Raw genomic sequence first — 14,985 nt, 5'->3', positions numbered from 1 at the left:
TAGAGCTTTGAACATTCATACTTTTTGAAATTTTTTACACATTCTAGTGTTTGTAGTATTTAGAAATTCCCCTCCATTTGTTATTTTGTCTCACTGATGCTGTTCTAACAATTAAACTGCATCATTCTCTGTTTTGAAGCTTCATAGTGAAAAACGTGAAAAGAAATCTCCCCTAATTGAGTCTACAGCCAACCTGGATAATAATCAGACACAGAAAACATTTAAAAAGTAAGTAAAAACAAGAAAAATTATGAAGTCTTTAAAAATATGACTTTACAACTGTCACAAAGTCCTACTTAACCAGCTTTAGTAAATTTTTCAGTACTTAGTAAATACTTCTCTTTACAAACTCAGTAAGGAGACGTTGATTATGGAACAAGAAAAGAATGCATCTAGTATAGAGTCTCTGGAGCAAGAGAAAGCAGATGAAGAAGAAGAAGGAAAGAAGGATGAATCCAGTTGTTCTAGTGAAGAGGAAGAGGATGATGACTCAGAATCGGAAGCAGAGACAGGTGTGTTATTTGGAGCATTGCATTTCATTAAATATTTACTTTATAAATTTACTTGTTTAATATCACATGATACAGAGTTAAGTATGTTACATTTCACTTATTCTTCTGTATTTCACTAAGCTTCCAGTTATTTTAAAGTAAGTTTATATATGTCTAAAGTTGAGTCATAACAGATGTATCAAGTAGATGTCTTTACTGGTAGCTACTTAGGTTAAAGCTGTTAGCCAGCTTACTTGATTGGCTGCTTAACAAATAGATGATGTTAATTAGATAGATAGAACAATACAAGCCTGAAAGTAGCATGTCAGAAACATTGAAAAACTTAGAAGATCAAATTAGAGAGGAAGACTTCTTAGCAGTATTTGCTAGTGGAACTGGTAGAGATTGGATCAGCAGAAGTGCAAACATTCTCATTTGTTCTTACCATCTTGGAAGTAATTACCACCTATTCTGTCTCAGGTATTCATAAAGTAGTAGTGCATATATTTTCAGTGTGTACTGAGGTAAACTTTTAAATGTGTTATTTTAATGTTGACTGTTAATGCGTATATAACTTCAAGAGGAATGTTCTTTGAAAATTTTTGCATTGTATGCACATTACTCTATATTTCTCTCTTGAGAAATGGAATTAGTGGCTTGTTGTTTTTTTTTCTTGAACAATTATCAGAGTAGTAAGTACTGATAAAAGAGCAAAATAGTATATTTTTCTTTCAAACCAGAAAACAAGTGTCTGGCAATAAGTGTTTAAAGATGTGTGTTTAATCCTAATAAAGAATATTAGAATTGCAATGAAGCAGTGCAATACATGGACATGGATGTCATTAGAAACAGCCTGGTAATATTTTATACATAAACTTTAAAAAATAACTGGTTTTGGTGAGGTGTCAGTTTTTATTTTAATACATTCTAATTTCTTCACCTGAAAAGATTAGACTAAGAATGTATTTTAGAGCTAGCCAATCTATCATAAGCATTTAATGTAGGTAGAAGTAAAAATAACTTGCTAAACCAAACTTTCTATTATGGTTTAATTTTTTTTTTTCTTTTTGTAGTTTGAGATAATCCAGCATTTTAGTATTAAGCTGAAAAAACGTGTCTGGCAGGCTTTGTAGTTACTTTTTTAACTTAGTGTACTTGCATCCATTATTTACTGAGCTTTGCTAAACTCAAACTACTTATAATATATAACATGTAGTAATTTCTCTGTCACTGAGCTGACTGTAATGTCTGCTGAACTTTTTGACTCTGGTAACTGTGTTCTCTTCATTGCCAGTAGTTCGTGCCAGGAAAATTTGACTGTGACACAAGAATTAATTTATGTAAACTTTGGGGGTTTTAATATCAACAAGGCTTTATCATACTTTATTTGGCAAGATACACTTGAAGCTTTTCCCTGTAGAGCTACATCTCTTAAGTTCCAAGATTTTACTTTCTCTTTTTTTTACCATTATTCAGCTTAAGGTAGTGAAAGATTTTTCAAGTGAAAAATATTACTATTATAGGAGCATTGTGGTTGTGAGATATTTTAACAGTGTTCAGTATTCTGAAGTAGTGGAGCTGGTGATTTCAAATCTTTTGGGATAATTAAAATGTTTTCCTATGTTTTTGTTTCTTTGTTTATGTGAGAATATTGTTTAAATATAAATACACTTCTGTCTGTAAGACCAAGGAGGGAAAGGTGAATATGAAAGTAGCCTATTGCAAAGAACAGGGAAAGAAGAGAAAAAATAAAATTTTCATCAGTTCAGGTTTTGTAACTTACTTTTTTTGACATACTCTATTTTTTTTTATTAGTCCATATCAGCTTAGTCATGCATACAACTGTGTTCTTGCTGCTCTAGAAATAATTTTAGAAATTACTTCAGTTGTGAAAAATCCATTATTATTTTAGTTGTGAAAAATCCATTTTTCTCCTTCCATGCTTTCGCTCCTGATAACTTTTTCCGATGCCTTGAACAACAGAGGCTAGACAGTGTTAAAGAATAAAGTAGGTATTTATTAAAGGCCTTCAAAGGATGAACCTTGGGCAGTACAAGAGCCTGGCCAAGGCTACACCCAAGATGGATGACAGGTCATGACTTTTTAGACTTTTATCAGTTTTGGTCCATTTACATATTTAGGTTAACTGTCCCATCACAGCTTCAGGTTATGAAGTCCCATCCTCCCAGATTGCTCTCCTCAATTCACTGTTGTTTATAACTTTTGGGCCTGAAGCTGCCATGGTGTTCTTGGTTCTCGGGCTGGAAAAGGATTGTTTTGTCTAACTAAACTGTGAGGAGAACTTGCTAACACTTTGTATGAAGTTCAGAGTTATATATTAATGCAGTACAGAACCTGGAAAAATGAAAGCTAAAACTCAAGGCATCATTTCTGTGTATTTTAATGATGTATTACTTACAAATTTCTATCAGATCCGCCTGTGCATCATCTCAAATCATACGGTCAGTCCACATTGCCTTGTTCAGCTTTTTATAACCTAGAATTTTACCACCATTTTTTTCACTTGTGTTTAAAAAGAACTTTCCATATAGGGCTGTTGGTCATGTAAGCTATTTATATTTGTATTTGTTTACTGTGTAACTAACATTCCAAATATCTGTTCAACTGTGTCCATAACTAAAACAAGTGTGTCCAATACTGTGGATTACACAACTTCTAATTGTATATCAGTACTTTATTGAATTTAAATGTTAGTTGTGAGAACACTGCATGAAAACTTTGTATACTTTCTAAATTAATTGCTCCTAGGCTGTATGGGTCACATAGATGGAAAGATGTGTCTATAGCAGGGCCAAAACCAATGGGGATTGAACCCCATGTTGCTTCATACTGCACTTACAAATAGGAGGCAACATCCAAGCCCGAAGAATGCACAGTTTGAATACATGAAACAGAAGCAAGGTGTAACATTATGAAGCTCAAGCAAAAGCAGTGGCAGCAGTTGTTGTATCTCAATCATGACATTTTCTCTTAGTTTGTGTAAGGGTTAAGGTTCATGAACCATGGACAGAGGAAGGAGTTTGGACAAAGCAGAAGAGACTAGGTAGGTAGACAGTGAAATGTTGGTAAGAAAAACAAGAGACAAAGAAGGAATGAAGCAAATGGAAAATTGGTGCTCTGGAAGGCAAGTCCCTGCCTCAGCTCATTCTGGTGACCAGAATTCATGATGAGCTTCTCTGTACAGTTAATTATTTCTTTGATCTCAAGCATGCATAGTTATCAGAGAATAAAGGTTTGACTTTGAATTGGCACCTGCCTTCTGTAGTTTGAATTAACTGTTACAGAATCACAGAATCAAAGGATAGTCAGGTTAGGAAGGGAGCTCTGGAAATCATCAAGTCGAACTTCCTGTGCCAAGGCAGGATGACCTAGAGCAGGTTACACACTAAAGCATCCAGTTTGGTTTTGAATGTCTCCAGAGAGGGAGATTCCACAACTTCCCTGGGCAGCCTCTTCCAGTGCTCTGCCACCCTCCGTGTTCTTCCTCATGTTGAGGTGGAACTTTTCTTGTATTTTAGTTTATGGCTATTGCTCCTTCTCCTGTTGCTGGACACCACCAAGAAGAGTTGGCACCATCCTTGACACCTGCCTTTGAGGTGCTCGTGTGCATTAATGAGATCAGAAGAGATTCTAACATACCTCCTACTGTTTCAGTTTTATGGTCATTAGCTGCTAAAATACAGGCTGTGTGGGGAGACTGAAATCTCTTGTCTCCAGAGGTTTCCAAGATGTGACTCATCAAAGCCTTGAGCAACCTGATTCATAGGCTGTATTGACCCTCCTTTGAGCAGAAGGGTGAATTAGGTGATCTCCTGAATCACTTCGAACCTGAATGATTCCGTAGCTCCATCTCTGCATCTCTGAGTGGTAACACCTGATGAATACAAAAAAATTGTTACATGCACAGCCTTTTGGGAAAACAAGGTGGACCTAGCTATGATGTAAATTTTGAGTGAGGGAGAAAACACTGAGGAATAAATAATAAGATGCTGTTCATAAAGTTAATACAAATTTAATGGATAGAAATTCAGTTCAGTGTTGTAAAGGTGATGAAATTGTGAATGAAGAATGAAGATTAAATCTTGTAACTATTTTGCAGATAAGACCAAAACCTTGGCAGCTAATAATGCAAATACCACAAGTACACAATCATCATCAGTAGCTGTGATGGCGCCCTCAGTAGCTGGTGGCCAAGGGGCACCTACATCACCTGTTAAGAAGGTAAAAGAAAATACCTTTTTATTTTCTGTTATTTCATAATCTTTGACTTTCTCTTTCTTTTTTCTGTGTAAGTATCTCATTTTTGATTTTAGTGTAAGTAGTAGATTTGGTTAACCAGTGAATCGATAAAAATATGCACAGATTCTTAAAATACTTTCTGTTCTTCCTCAGAAACTGTTAATTTTTTTTAAATTTTGAATGGCTTTAGTTCTGCACAGGGACCTAAAATACAGAACTATGAAATAGCTGAATGTAAAATCCTTCTGAAAAATAAAAAGTCTGTTGGACAGTGAGTGGAGTTCATGTATTTCCTGAAACTAAACTTCATCTTTTGAAAGTCTTTTCAATATCAAATTCCTCTAGAATTTCTAGAAGCTACAGTTCTCATGTCTCTCTGTGCCTGTATTTATGACACACTTAATTCAAGGGAGGCAGGCATGACTTTGTGACTTTTGGGAGTCCCTTGAAGTATTCAGCTAGTGCTTTGACACAGAAGTTGAAAATTATACCTGAAATAAGAAGCAAAAAATTGTGTAGGTCTAATCCCTGTTTTAATATGGACCTCATGGAAGAGCTAGATAATAGGGACACATGATTTATTCAATGCATAGCTCAAAGTCACACCTGGCAAAGCCATATTGCTTGCTGGAAGCTTTTACAACTTATAACTTTAACAGGAAAAGTTAATTTAGGTGAACTTGAGCTTTACTTGGTATGGGGAAGATAGGTATGGCTGGGGAAAAAAATTACAGTAGATAAGAATACATAGTCAGAAGTCAAACTTTTAGAATATCGGAGCAACTGGATAATAGGCCAGTAAATCTTCATTTGTCATTCATTACAACTTTCCTGTACACATCATCATCAAAGTGTAACCCTGTACTGATGCATCTGAAAAGCATGTTCAGGAGAAGTGGTAACCATGACGTACTGCAGCCACAGTAGAGAGAAATGACATACTACTAGGAGAATACTACAAACTGTTTTTTTGCTCCTGGGAGCTTACTGGGGTTATACTCCCATATTCACAATAGAATCTAATAGTGATTCATCTTACAAAGTATGCTTTAATGTAACAGGTGCAGGTTTATGATTAATGATATGGGGGAGTATTTTCATAAGAGAGGAAATAAGCTTGCTTTTAAGCTAAATTACAAGCTTTTATAAATCATCAATACACTTCTTATTCTGTTATGCAGAAATTAATGGTTTATATTTTGGTCTTCTAGGTAAAAAGTGCAGGCTAAAAATAAACTGTAGTTATATTCCTATTACAATGTGAAAGGCTTAGGGCCTTCTGTAGCTACAAAATAAATGCACTTTATATCAAAATTATTATCTTGTAACATAGCAGGTGCTTGTGATCTAAAGGAGCAGTTACAGCTCCTATGTATAAACAAAAATACTTTAAACTGTTTTTACCCATGGAGGTAAAGCAGCACTCTGTGTGTGATTTTGCACCTACACTTGCACCTTCCTTTTTGTGTCTGCACCATCTGATCTGCTGTAGCTGCACTTCTGATTTTATATCATAGATAGCCAAACCAGGGGGTGCAGATGCAGTATACTAAGCTAAAGTCAGGTTTCCTTCAGTCTGCATTGCTTTCAGTAATGCTGCTCTGTGACTGCAGGTACTGAAGGTAAGGCAAGTCTGGGAGGATAGCCTCCCTAGCTTTGCATGTGATTCAGGGATATGAATGATACAAGAAGATGAGAGGTATGTTAGTGTGAATCTTCCAGTATTCTCAACAGTGTGAAGATTTAGGCCACAGACCTTGTAAGGTCACAGGCTTTATTGTTCTTTTCTATGCAAGCTGTAATTCTGTCTCTGAATTAGCTAACCATGCTGTGTTACATTTAATTGTAATCTGTGACTATAATTTTAAGTGTCTTACTGCTTTTTTGGTATTTTTGTGTTGTAATGAAGAGTTACTTAATATAAACCTAGGAACAAACTATATGGTGTTAAAACAACCTTTGGTTTCTCTTCCTTTCTTTCAATCTTCATCTTTGTCTTGTCTTAATTGGCTTTAGTATGATTTCATTCCTCCTATCATGCCTGTCGTGGAGTCAGTAGATCCTGCATCATGGAGGCAGGGCTTGCGCAAAACTGGCATTGTTCTTGTGCCCAGTAAGGGTGAAAAATCTATGGTGAGGTTCTTGTGTGCACAGGTTTATGTACAGGTTGCAAAATAACATATTTAATCAAAATGTTAATACCAGATTTGCATGTTTCTAAGTTTTTATCTCAAGTTCACAGCGTGTATTACAAAGTGTGGGTTTTTGTAAGCTAACTTTTATAAGTGGTATTCCTTGACCGGTCTTACGTTTCTGATCTCATTGACTAATTCAAGAAGAAATGCATAGGTTGCCTCTCACTACAACTTCCCTACAAATTCAGCACTTACAATTATTAAAAACATTGTGTTCTCGAATCTTTGCAAGGAGCGTGAATTACCACGGATAACGTAAATTAATAATGTAAATTCATTTTCATGTGTTTTGTAGTTGCCAACATCTACAACCAAGGTTTCTCCCAAAGATGAAGAGAGGAAAGATGAATCTCCTGCTTCATGGAGGTTGGGTCTTAGAAAAACTGGTAGTTATGGTGCACTTGCAGAGATTACTGCTTCCAAAGAAGCTCAGAAAGAAAAGGACTCCGCAGGTGTTATGCGTTCTGCATCAAGTCCTAGACTTTCCTCTTCACTGGACAACAAAGAAAAGGTAATAGTTTTCAGGATAAAACGACATTTTGAGGAATTCATATACGTTTCTTAGTATAGATGTTAATGAGGTATTATAGAAGTAAGATTGTAGTACACATCTGTTCTTTACTAAAATTCCAAAAAGTTAAATAACAGAGCTTCTTTATAGTATCTCTCGAAGTGTGATATGCTCCTTCAGTGTCTGGTGACCTGGTACGTAGGTCTGGCATTTTATTCCTTTTTAGGGCTTACAAAGCTAGTAGTCATTTTTACAGTTTGGGGACATGAGAGATTTAATAGCATTTGCATCACTTGGAGAATTATGCTAAAGAATCCTATAAATGAAAGAAGTCTCTTTTGTATTCATTTTCATTTTGTAGTGATTTTTCATTTTCAAGAATTGGTTCTGTTACTAAAGATGGATATGCTAAACCAAGTGATGTTCAGGTAGCTGAACAAAATAAAACTTGTGCTTCTATTTCAAATACAAATGTTTATATGATTTAAAGATTAATAATAATAATGTACTCTGCTATATAAAAATACTAAACCAGTTGCTTTTAGAAATCACTGTTGGACGTGTACTGCAGCAAAGCAGAAAAAAGAGAAATAAGTCCTTAGCATCACTAGAATGGAAACATTAGCAGTTTCCTTTTCCTGTTTTTAGTCTTTTATGATATTTAACTAAAGCTTTAAACTCATTTGTATAATCAGATCACAATATGGCCGGAGTTGGCATAATGATGCTTTTCCAGACAAGATAATCAGTAATAGTTACAATTAACAACAAACTAATATCTTTCAGGAGAAAGATGGAAAAGGAACTCGACTTGCATATGTTGCACCTACAATACCAAGACGGCTGGCCAGTACCTCTGACATTGATGAAAAAGAAAACAGGTGACTATGAAGTTATATATATTTTTTTAATATGAAAGTTAACTAAGATTTTAGAGTGACTGACAAACTTTCATGTTTTAAAACATTGTTAATTTATAGCATTGTCTGGCTGTATAGATTATGCAGAAAACCAGCAGTTTCCAACTGCAGAAGTGCAAACATACATTTTCATGCAAAAAGAGGTACATTATGATGGCCAAAGGTATCTGAACATAGAATACATCTTTTCAAAGTTTTGTTTTATTTTGCCTTGTACACCCGATCGCCTTATATATAATTTTGTGAAACACATGTTTTATTCTTCCTATTATCTGAACTTCAAATCTTGAGCTGATATTTGTATTAGAGATTCAGTTGTTGTATGTCAGTTTTTGGGATAGTTTTTCTAAGTAGCTTTTTGCAAGGTCATTCCTTGCTGCTATAAACTGCAACAACAGCCTGGAAATTCCTTATGACTGAAATCATGTCAGCTAGTGATGCATGTCAGACCCCTCAGGAATGGCTACTGCAAGCCTAGTTATGCTGGTCTTAGAGTAGCATGAGTTCTAAAAGCTTGCCGGCTTTTATATTTCTTATAACATCAAAGAATGAAAAATGTCATCAAATCATTAAAAAAGTGAAGTAGATTTCTCTTATTGTACTGGATAATCTCAGGAGCAAACAGAAAAACGTCTTGTTGCTTTTTAAGAAAAAAAAAGCTAGCAATGACCACAGGAAAAAGGCAACAATTGATTTAATGTTGATTAAATCCTCTTTAGCAGTTTTCTTTTGATGCTGCTTTCTTCTTATATTTCTAATTGTGTTAGTATGAATGTAGTATCTTTTCACAGAGGCTTGAAAATTATCGTCCATAAAAGTAATTTTATTCCTTATTCAGTTATGTTTAGTTTAAGTGTGTTATCCAGGATTTTAATTCAAAGCTGCTGTTCAACTCACGTCAAGAACAGCCTTCTTTAATGTGAGTTTGCTAAACTAAAATTTCTTTTACAGGGATTCATCTGCTAGTTCAATACGTGGTGGCAGTTCCTACACCAGGAGAAAATGGGAGGAAGATGTCAAGAAAAACAGTTTGAATGAAGGTCCTACATCATTAAACACAAGTTATCAAAGAAGGTGTGGGATTTTGTCTTTATCAAAATAGGCTTAAAAGTTAGCAAGTACTGAATCATTGTGCAAGGACAGTTTATAACTGATTGGTGGCATATTGCCGTGTTCATAATCATTGCAAAGTGTGTATTGCAGTGGTTGTTCTGGTTTTAAAACGTGCAGGTGTATTCTGATGCAGTGGTTGTGCTGATTTTAAACTAAGTAATTAAAGTTAGATGCTTTCTTTTTTCCTGTGGTTTATTTCAGTTTGGGGTTCATTTGATGCTTTCCAGATGAGTTCAGTAGTCAAAGATAATTATTTTAAATGTTGCAATAGATATAATTCTGCTTGGTTTATGAAAAGGAGGAAAACACTATCTCTGTTGAATTCTGGTTATTGCATGACAGTCTTGGAGCTGTTGGACTGCTGTCCTTAATTGTAAATTATAGCCATACCTGTGTTGAGTATCAGCATCATAGAATACATAAAATTCATTTGAATGCAAAGTAAATGATGAAAATTCTTGTAAATTATACAGGAATAGTTCTCAGGTGTGATGGTTCCTAACTTGCAGAATTTTCTCAGGAAGAATCATATGCTGCACATATAATACATGATTAACTTTGCTGTATTGTGTCGTTTCAATGTAGCTATTGGAGTAAAATTCTTCATTGTAATTAGTGAGGCAATAAATAGCTAAAATGAATAGATCAAGGAAAAGAGTCAAATAACTAAGCTGCATTCTGCTATACTGTTACATGCTGCTGATGTACATGATACATACTTGGCATTTTTTTGAGTCTTGACATTGATGTTATCAGTAACCAGGCTGTCTCATACGGCGTAATGCATATTTATTTCTTGTAAACCACTGGGTCTGCTTTATAGCTTGAAGAGCAAGGGAAAAACCTGAGTGGGAGCTTATTCTTCCTGGGAATGATTAAAGATTTTTTTAAAATGGGACAGTATATTTAATTGCTTTCAAATTATAAGAGGAGTGATATTGATGACATTTTCTTTCCTGACAAGCTGTGCAGTAAGGTTCTGCATTTTCTGAGGTATTCAGTGTGGGTGAAACAGCAGTTTAAAAATGGGACATTGGGGGCCCTATATGAATGCTTTAGTAGATGTGATCAAGACATTGTTACATAAACGAGTGAGATTCCATTCTTTATCCTCTTTGGTGAAGAAATGGTCGGGACTAAGGAACACTCCTGCTGCCCTCCAAAGTCATAAATTAAAAGTCCTAGCCAAGGAAACAATGGAAAAAATGCTTCTTTTGCACCAGAAGCTTCCAGGACTCAAATGAGGCACAGAATATATGGGCAGAAATTTAATAAATCATTCACAGCTTGGTGATATTTTAATGAGTAAATATAAGTAATAAATGTGGTCATTGTACATGTCTCTCCTTCAGTGGCTCTTTTGGTAGAAGACAAGATGATTTGATAAGTTCTAATGTTCCAAGTACTGCATCAACAGTTACCTCTTCTGCTGGTCCTCAGAAAACGCTGCCTGCCAGCACAAACACTACTACAAAGAGTACAACGGGTTCTACTTCAGCAGGTGTACAAAGCAGGTAATGGCACCAGGACATTTTGTTCCTTTTTTTGTCAGGTCTACTGTGTGCTTATGTATGTGCATGCGTTCTTGTTTAGTAGATCCTGGGGCTCTGGATTTTTTCACTCTACTGTAAAATTTGTTTTGATTTGATACAATTTGGCTCAAAAATTGTGAATGGCTTTCTACTGTAACATGAAACCCATGTCAGTATAAAAGAATAAATCAAATGTTAGAAGGGTCTGAAGAATAAAAGTTCAGTTATTGTGAACTGGTATTTCTTCATTTATTCAATTTAATAGCTCAAGCTGAGCTTTCATAGTAGAGACCTTTCTCACTTTGCTTCTTAAAAAAAAATCCATCCCTCAATTTACGTGTTATTAGTTGTTTAGTAAAGTGCTTTCATTGTTTAGCTGTTTCCTTTTCTCTTTTTTTGTGTTGCTGCTTGTTATGCTGTAGTACCTCAAATCGTTTGTGGGCTGAGGATAGTACTGAGAAAGAAAAGGACAGTGTTCCTACAGCAGTGACCGTTCCTGTTGCACCATCTGTTGTAAATGCTGCAGCCACTACTACAGCCATGACTACAGCTACTTCTGGCACTGTGTCCTCAACATCAGAGGTCAGGGAGAGACGGAGGTGTGTAAAGGTCCTAAGAGTAATCTTGCTCTTACCCAAAAGTTATACTTTTTTTTTATTATTTAAAGGAATGTGTTGGTTACTACAGATTTGAACAGTACGGTGTGTAAAGCAATGTTGTTTTCTTGCTATGCATTGAAACAACTGGTACCTCAGTTTATCTAAGAGCTTAGTTCTAATAGAGACCATTAATTAAATTTAAACTTTGATATTGTATGTTTTTGACTGGCCTTGGGTTCTCATATGGTATATGGTATTTTCAGATTTATATTTATCTTAACATATTAAATGAGTCCTCTTAGAAATACTAGTAATGCATCTCTGTAAAAACACTGAATTAAAAATAATTAAATGATCAATCAATCAATTAATTAATTACTACAACTACATTGCTGCAGACTGAGGTACTGTGTCATTGGCAGTATGCTAATAAGTCACAGCATAGCATTTTTTCAATCATTTTGTATGCTTGACATTATTAGAAGAGAGTATTGAACCCAACACATTCTGTTTCTTTCATTGCATGATTTAGGGTCTCTTCTACTTGGAACATAGTCATACAATTTTAAATGCAATGCTTTAAGAGATGTTCAGAATGAAGAATGAGTAAGAAGCTGATGTAGATCTTATTTTAAGAATATGGTGGTTTTTTCTGTTTATAATTATAGGAAGGATGAGCTAAGATTGGTGCATATTTGTTTCCATAAAGAGTTGTTTCCTTCTATTTATGGAAGCAAAAATAAGATTTCAAAAAATTGTTAATTCATGTTAGCTTTCCTTTGTTCTTCTTTTTCTGGGTACTTATAAATGTTTATCCTTTAACCCTCCTGCTGCAAGTTCAGATTTGTGTGTTGCTCCTGTAGTAGGTTCAAAATGTACTTTCTGTATCAATGCCAGATATGTGTATCTCTCTGTATGTTCACGGAGGTAATGAAGCTGTTCCTTATTACAGGAGAAAATTGTATTCTTTTGGTTCACTTAAGGCAGCAGCATTTAAAGATTCCTTATAGAGACCTAATTAGGGTAGTCTGTTTTCTGTACTTCCTACCCAAAACTGAGATGAAAAAACTTCTATTATAAGTGGATTATGTTTTTATTGTTCCCCACCATAATTCAGAAAGGGTCCACATGTGCTAACAATCCATTTCAGTAAGTACAGTAGTCAGAACCTGCATTTTTCATAATGAAATTCGAACCAAACCCAACAAATGAAAAGCATAACCAACAAAACATTAATTTTCTCGAAAGTAATTCAGAGTAGTTCAAATTCTAAAATTCAAATGCTCTTTCAGTCTTATCTAGATTGATAGCTATATCTATCTTATATAGCTAGAAAGGCAAGGAAAATTAGAATTAGGCTTTTGCTGTCTTGTTTGCCCTCACCAGTGTGTGTATACCAATGTGCATATGCTACATATGTTTTAGATACCTGCAGTTGGCCTGAAATGCTGTGGTTTTCTCTGACTGGGCTGATTGTGTAATATATTGTTGCAGATGCTTTCTTGATGGCATATTATTATATCCATGAATCTTAGAAATCAGAATTGGAATAATTGCTGCATGCATTTGAGAATGTTGTGCTCTAAATATGAGCACAGGCATATCTATCTGTATATATACAGATAGATATATATATTTGTGTGTGTATCTACATATGTTTCTATGCACATGAAAAAATAAATGTATATGAAATATTACATGCCATATATTTTCTTAAGTAATGAAGTCAGTTAATCTGTGTTTATCAACTGAAATTGTATATTTAGAAAGGATGTTTGCAGGACTATTTTGAAGATAAGTTGAAAGTGAAGATATAAAGTACTTTATTGATTAAGCACATAATGGTGCATTCTTCTGGAACAGCTGAAGAAGCTATATTCTTCATTTGATTTTTAGGATTGGTTTAGAGAAACAGGGAAGGAAATTACAAACTTGAGTCTCTAAGTCTTTGTATCGTGAATAGTACAGCATAAATAGCTGTGTGTGGCACATGCAAGGAATGCTAGGGAAGAGCACTTTCTACTCTTGACTGTAGCTACAATGTGCACCTGAAAAGTTGAGACTTCTCATTTTCTCTCAGTGCAGTTTAAAGTATTTCAGATTTATTGGAAGGTAGGTGTAGGTACAGCAGTTACTAAACAGAAAGTTATGGGAAACAGTTTGTAGCAATTTTAAGTCCTAAAGATGTCACCCGCTCTGCAGTCAAGCCCTCCTAGGTAGGTGGTAGTACAGGTCAGGTTAACTAAAACAGCCTAATGGCCTAGAGTTTTTGGGAAAAGAAAAATCAGTCAAAAATTCTGCTTGCAAGAGACCTGGGTAAGGAAATCAAATTTACATAGTGTAAGTTTTTTAAGATGCACCATGAGATGGGATTTGTTTCAACATTTTTAAGTACAGCAGTTAGTTGTATTTTAATGGGGTCAAGCATAGGTTGTAATCCATAGGTCTGTGTAAATGAAGTTTTTTAAATCTTATGATTGTTTCAGAACTCTTTTTAGTATGTGCTAAGGCTACTAAGGATATTATTAGGTGAGCAAACTGCTCTTTCCATACATGAATTATTTAGGTGTTAATAAATGATGGCATAATCATTAGCAAATAATTGGATCCTTATTCAGTGACTCTTGATTATTCTTAACTAATGATATATAAAGAGAGACAATCGGAGAATATTATAGAATCTGTCTAAAGAAGCCCAGAGAGGTTTTAAGCAGCCTTTTAGCAACCTTTTGATTTCACTTTTTTCAAATCTTTCTTGTCACTTCTTTCTAATTTTAGCCAATTTAAGGTTTTAAAAACTGTGTGAAATTATAGCAGCTTCCCAGAGTATTCTGCCATAGAAAATCAACAGATACATTCAAATTTTAAGTTCTTTAATTATGGGTTTGCATACATACAAATATATGCATCTGTGCATGCATCTATGTCCTGTTGAGAATTTCTTAAAAGAGTCTAGACCTTGTATGTCTACTCTAGTAGCCTTTTATCTTTGATTACAATTACCTGCTTATTCTGCAGGACTTCTGTGGGTTTCTGAAAGATTTATTTTTAAGCTCATTTTTTTCAAAAGGATTTAGATTACTCAAAGCGTGGATGAATAATGTGAAAATATGGTAACCACCTCCTCAGAGGTTCTTTATTTCTGGTGAAATGGATGATATACTTAGGTTTTCTGCATTAACAGTACATTTGGCTTTTTCTGAAAGCTTATAAGTTATGTTGAAAATTAATACATGCACATATTTGATACATAAATGTCTAACTGGCTGAATCTCTAAGGTCTTCTACCCCTGTGTTAGTAGACCACTGATATACCAAAAGAGCTGAAGTTCAATTTATAGAAAATGGTAAAAAGATATCTAAA

The 14,985-nt window shown here is 34.7% G+C and overlaps 1 protein-coding gene across 7 annotated transcripts in view; it reads left to right on the top strand.

The window, feature by feature from the left end:
- Nucleotides 1–14,985, top strand: part of PPP1R12A (protein phosphatase 1 regulatory subunit 12A) — a gene marked incomplete at its 3' end in the record, with an annotated part of 112,125 nt that overhangs the window by 73,433 nt on the left and 23,707 nt on the right. For 3 of the 7 annotated variants that reach the window (XM_084206737.1, XM_084206739.1, XM_084206738.1), the window contains exons 7-15: nucleotides 140–228; nucleotides 355–512; nucleotides 4,612–4,733; nucleotides 6,768–6,884; nucleotides 7,242–7,457; nucleotides 8,244–8,338; nucleotides 9,329–9,451; nucleotides 10,843–11,004; nucleotides 11,445–11,621. In XM_084206737.1, the coding sequence (XP_084062863.1) occupies nucleotides 140–228; nucleotides 355–512; nucleotides 4,612–4,733; nucleotides 6,768–6,884; nucleotides 7,242–7,457; nucleotides 8,244–8,338; nucleotides 9,329–9,451; nucleotides 10,843–11,004; nucleotides 11,445–11,621 (1,259 nt within the window). The remainder of the gene's footprint in view (nucleotides 1–139; nucleotides 229–354; nucleotides 513–4,611; nucleotides 4,734–6,767; nucleotides 6,885–7,241; nucleotides 7,458–8,243; nucleotides 8,339–9,328; nucleotides 9,452–10,842; nucleotides 11,005–11,444; nucleotides 11,622–14,985) is intronic. The other 4 variants (XM_084206740.1, XM_084206742.1, XM_084206741.1 and 1 more) reach the window with 3 other exon arrangements.

The sequence above is a fragment of the Fringilla coelebs genome (genome assembly GCF_963513975.1).
Source record: "Fringilla coelebs genome assembly, chromosome: 5".
NCBI classification, from domain to species: domain Eukaryota; kingdom Metazoa; phylum Chordata; class Aves; order Passeriformes; family Fringillidae; genus Fringilla; species Fringilla coelebs.
The sequence above is the reverse complement of the archived record's forward strand: the minus strand, read 5'-3'. Positions and strand labels throughout refer to the sequence as shown.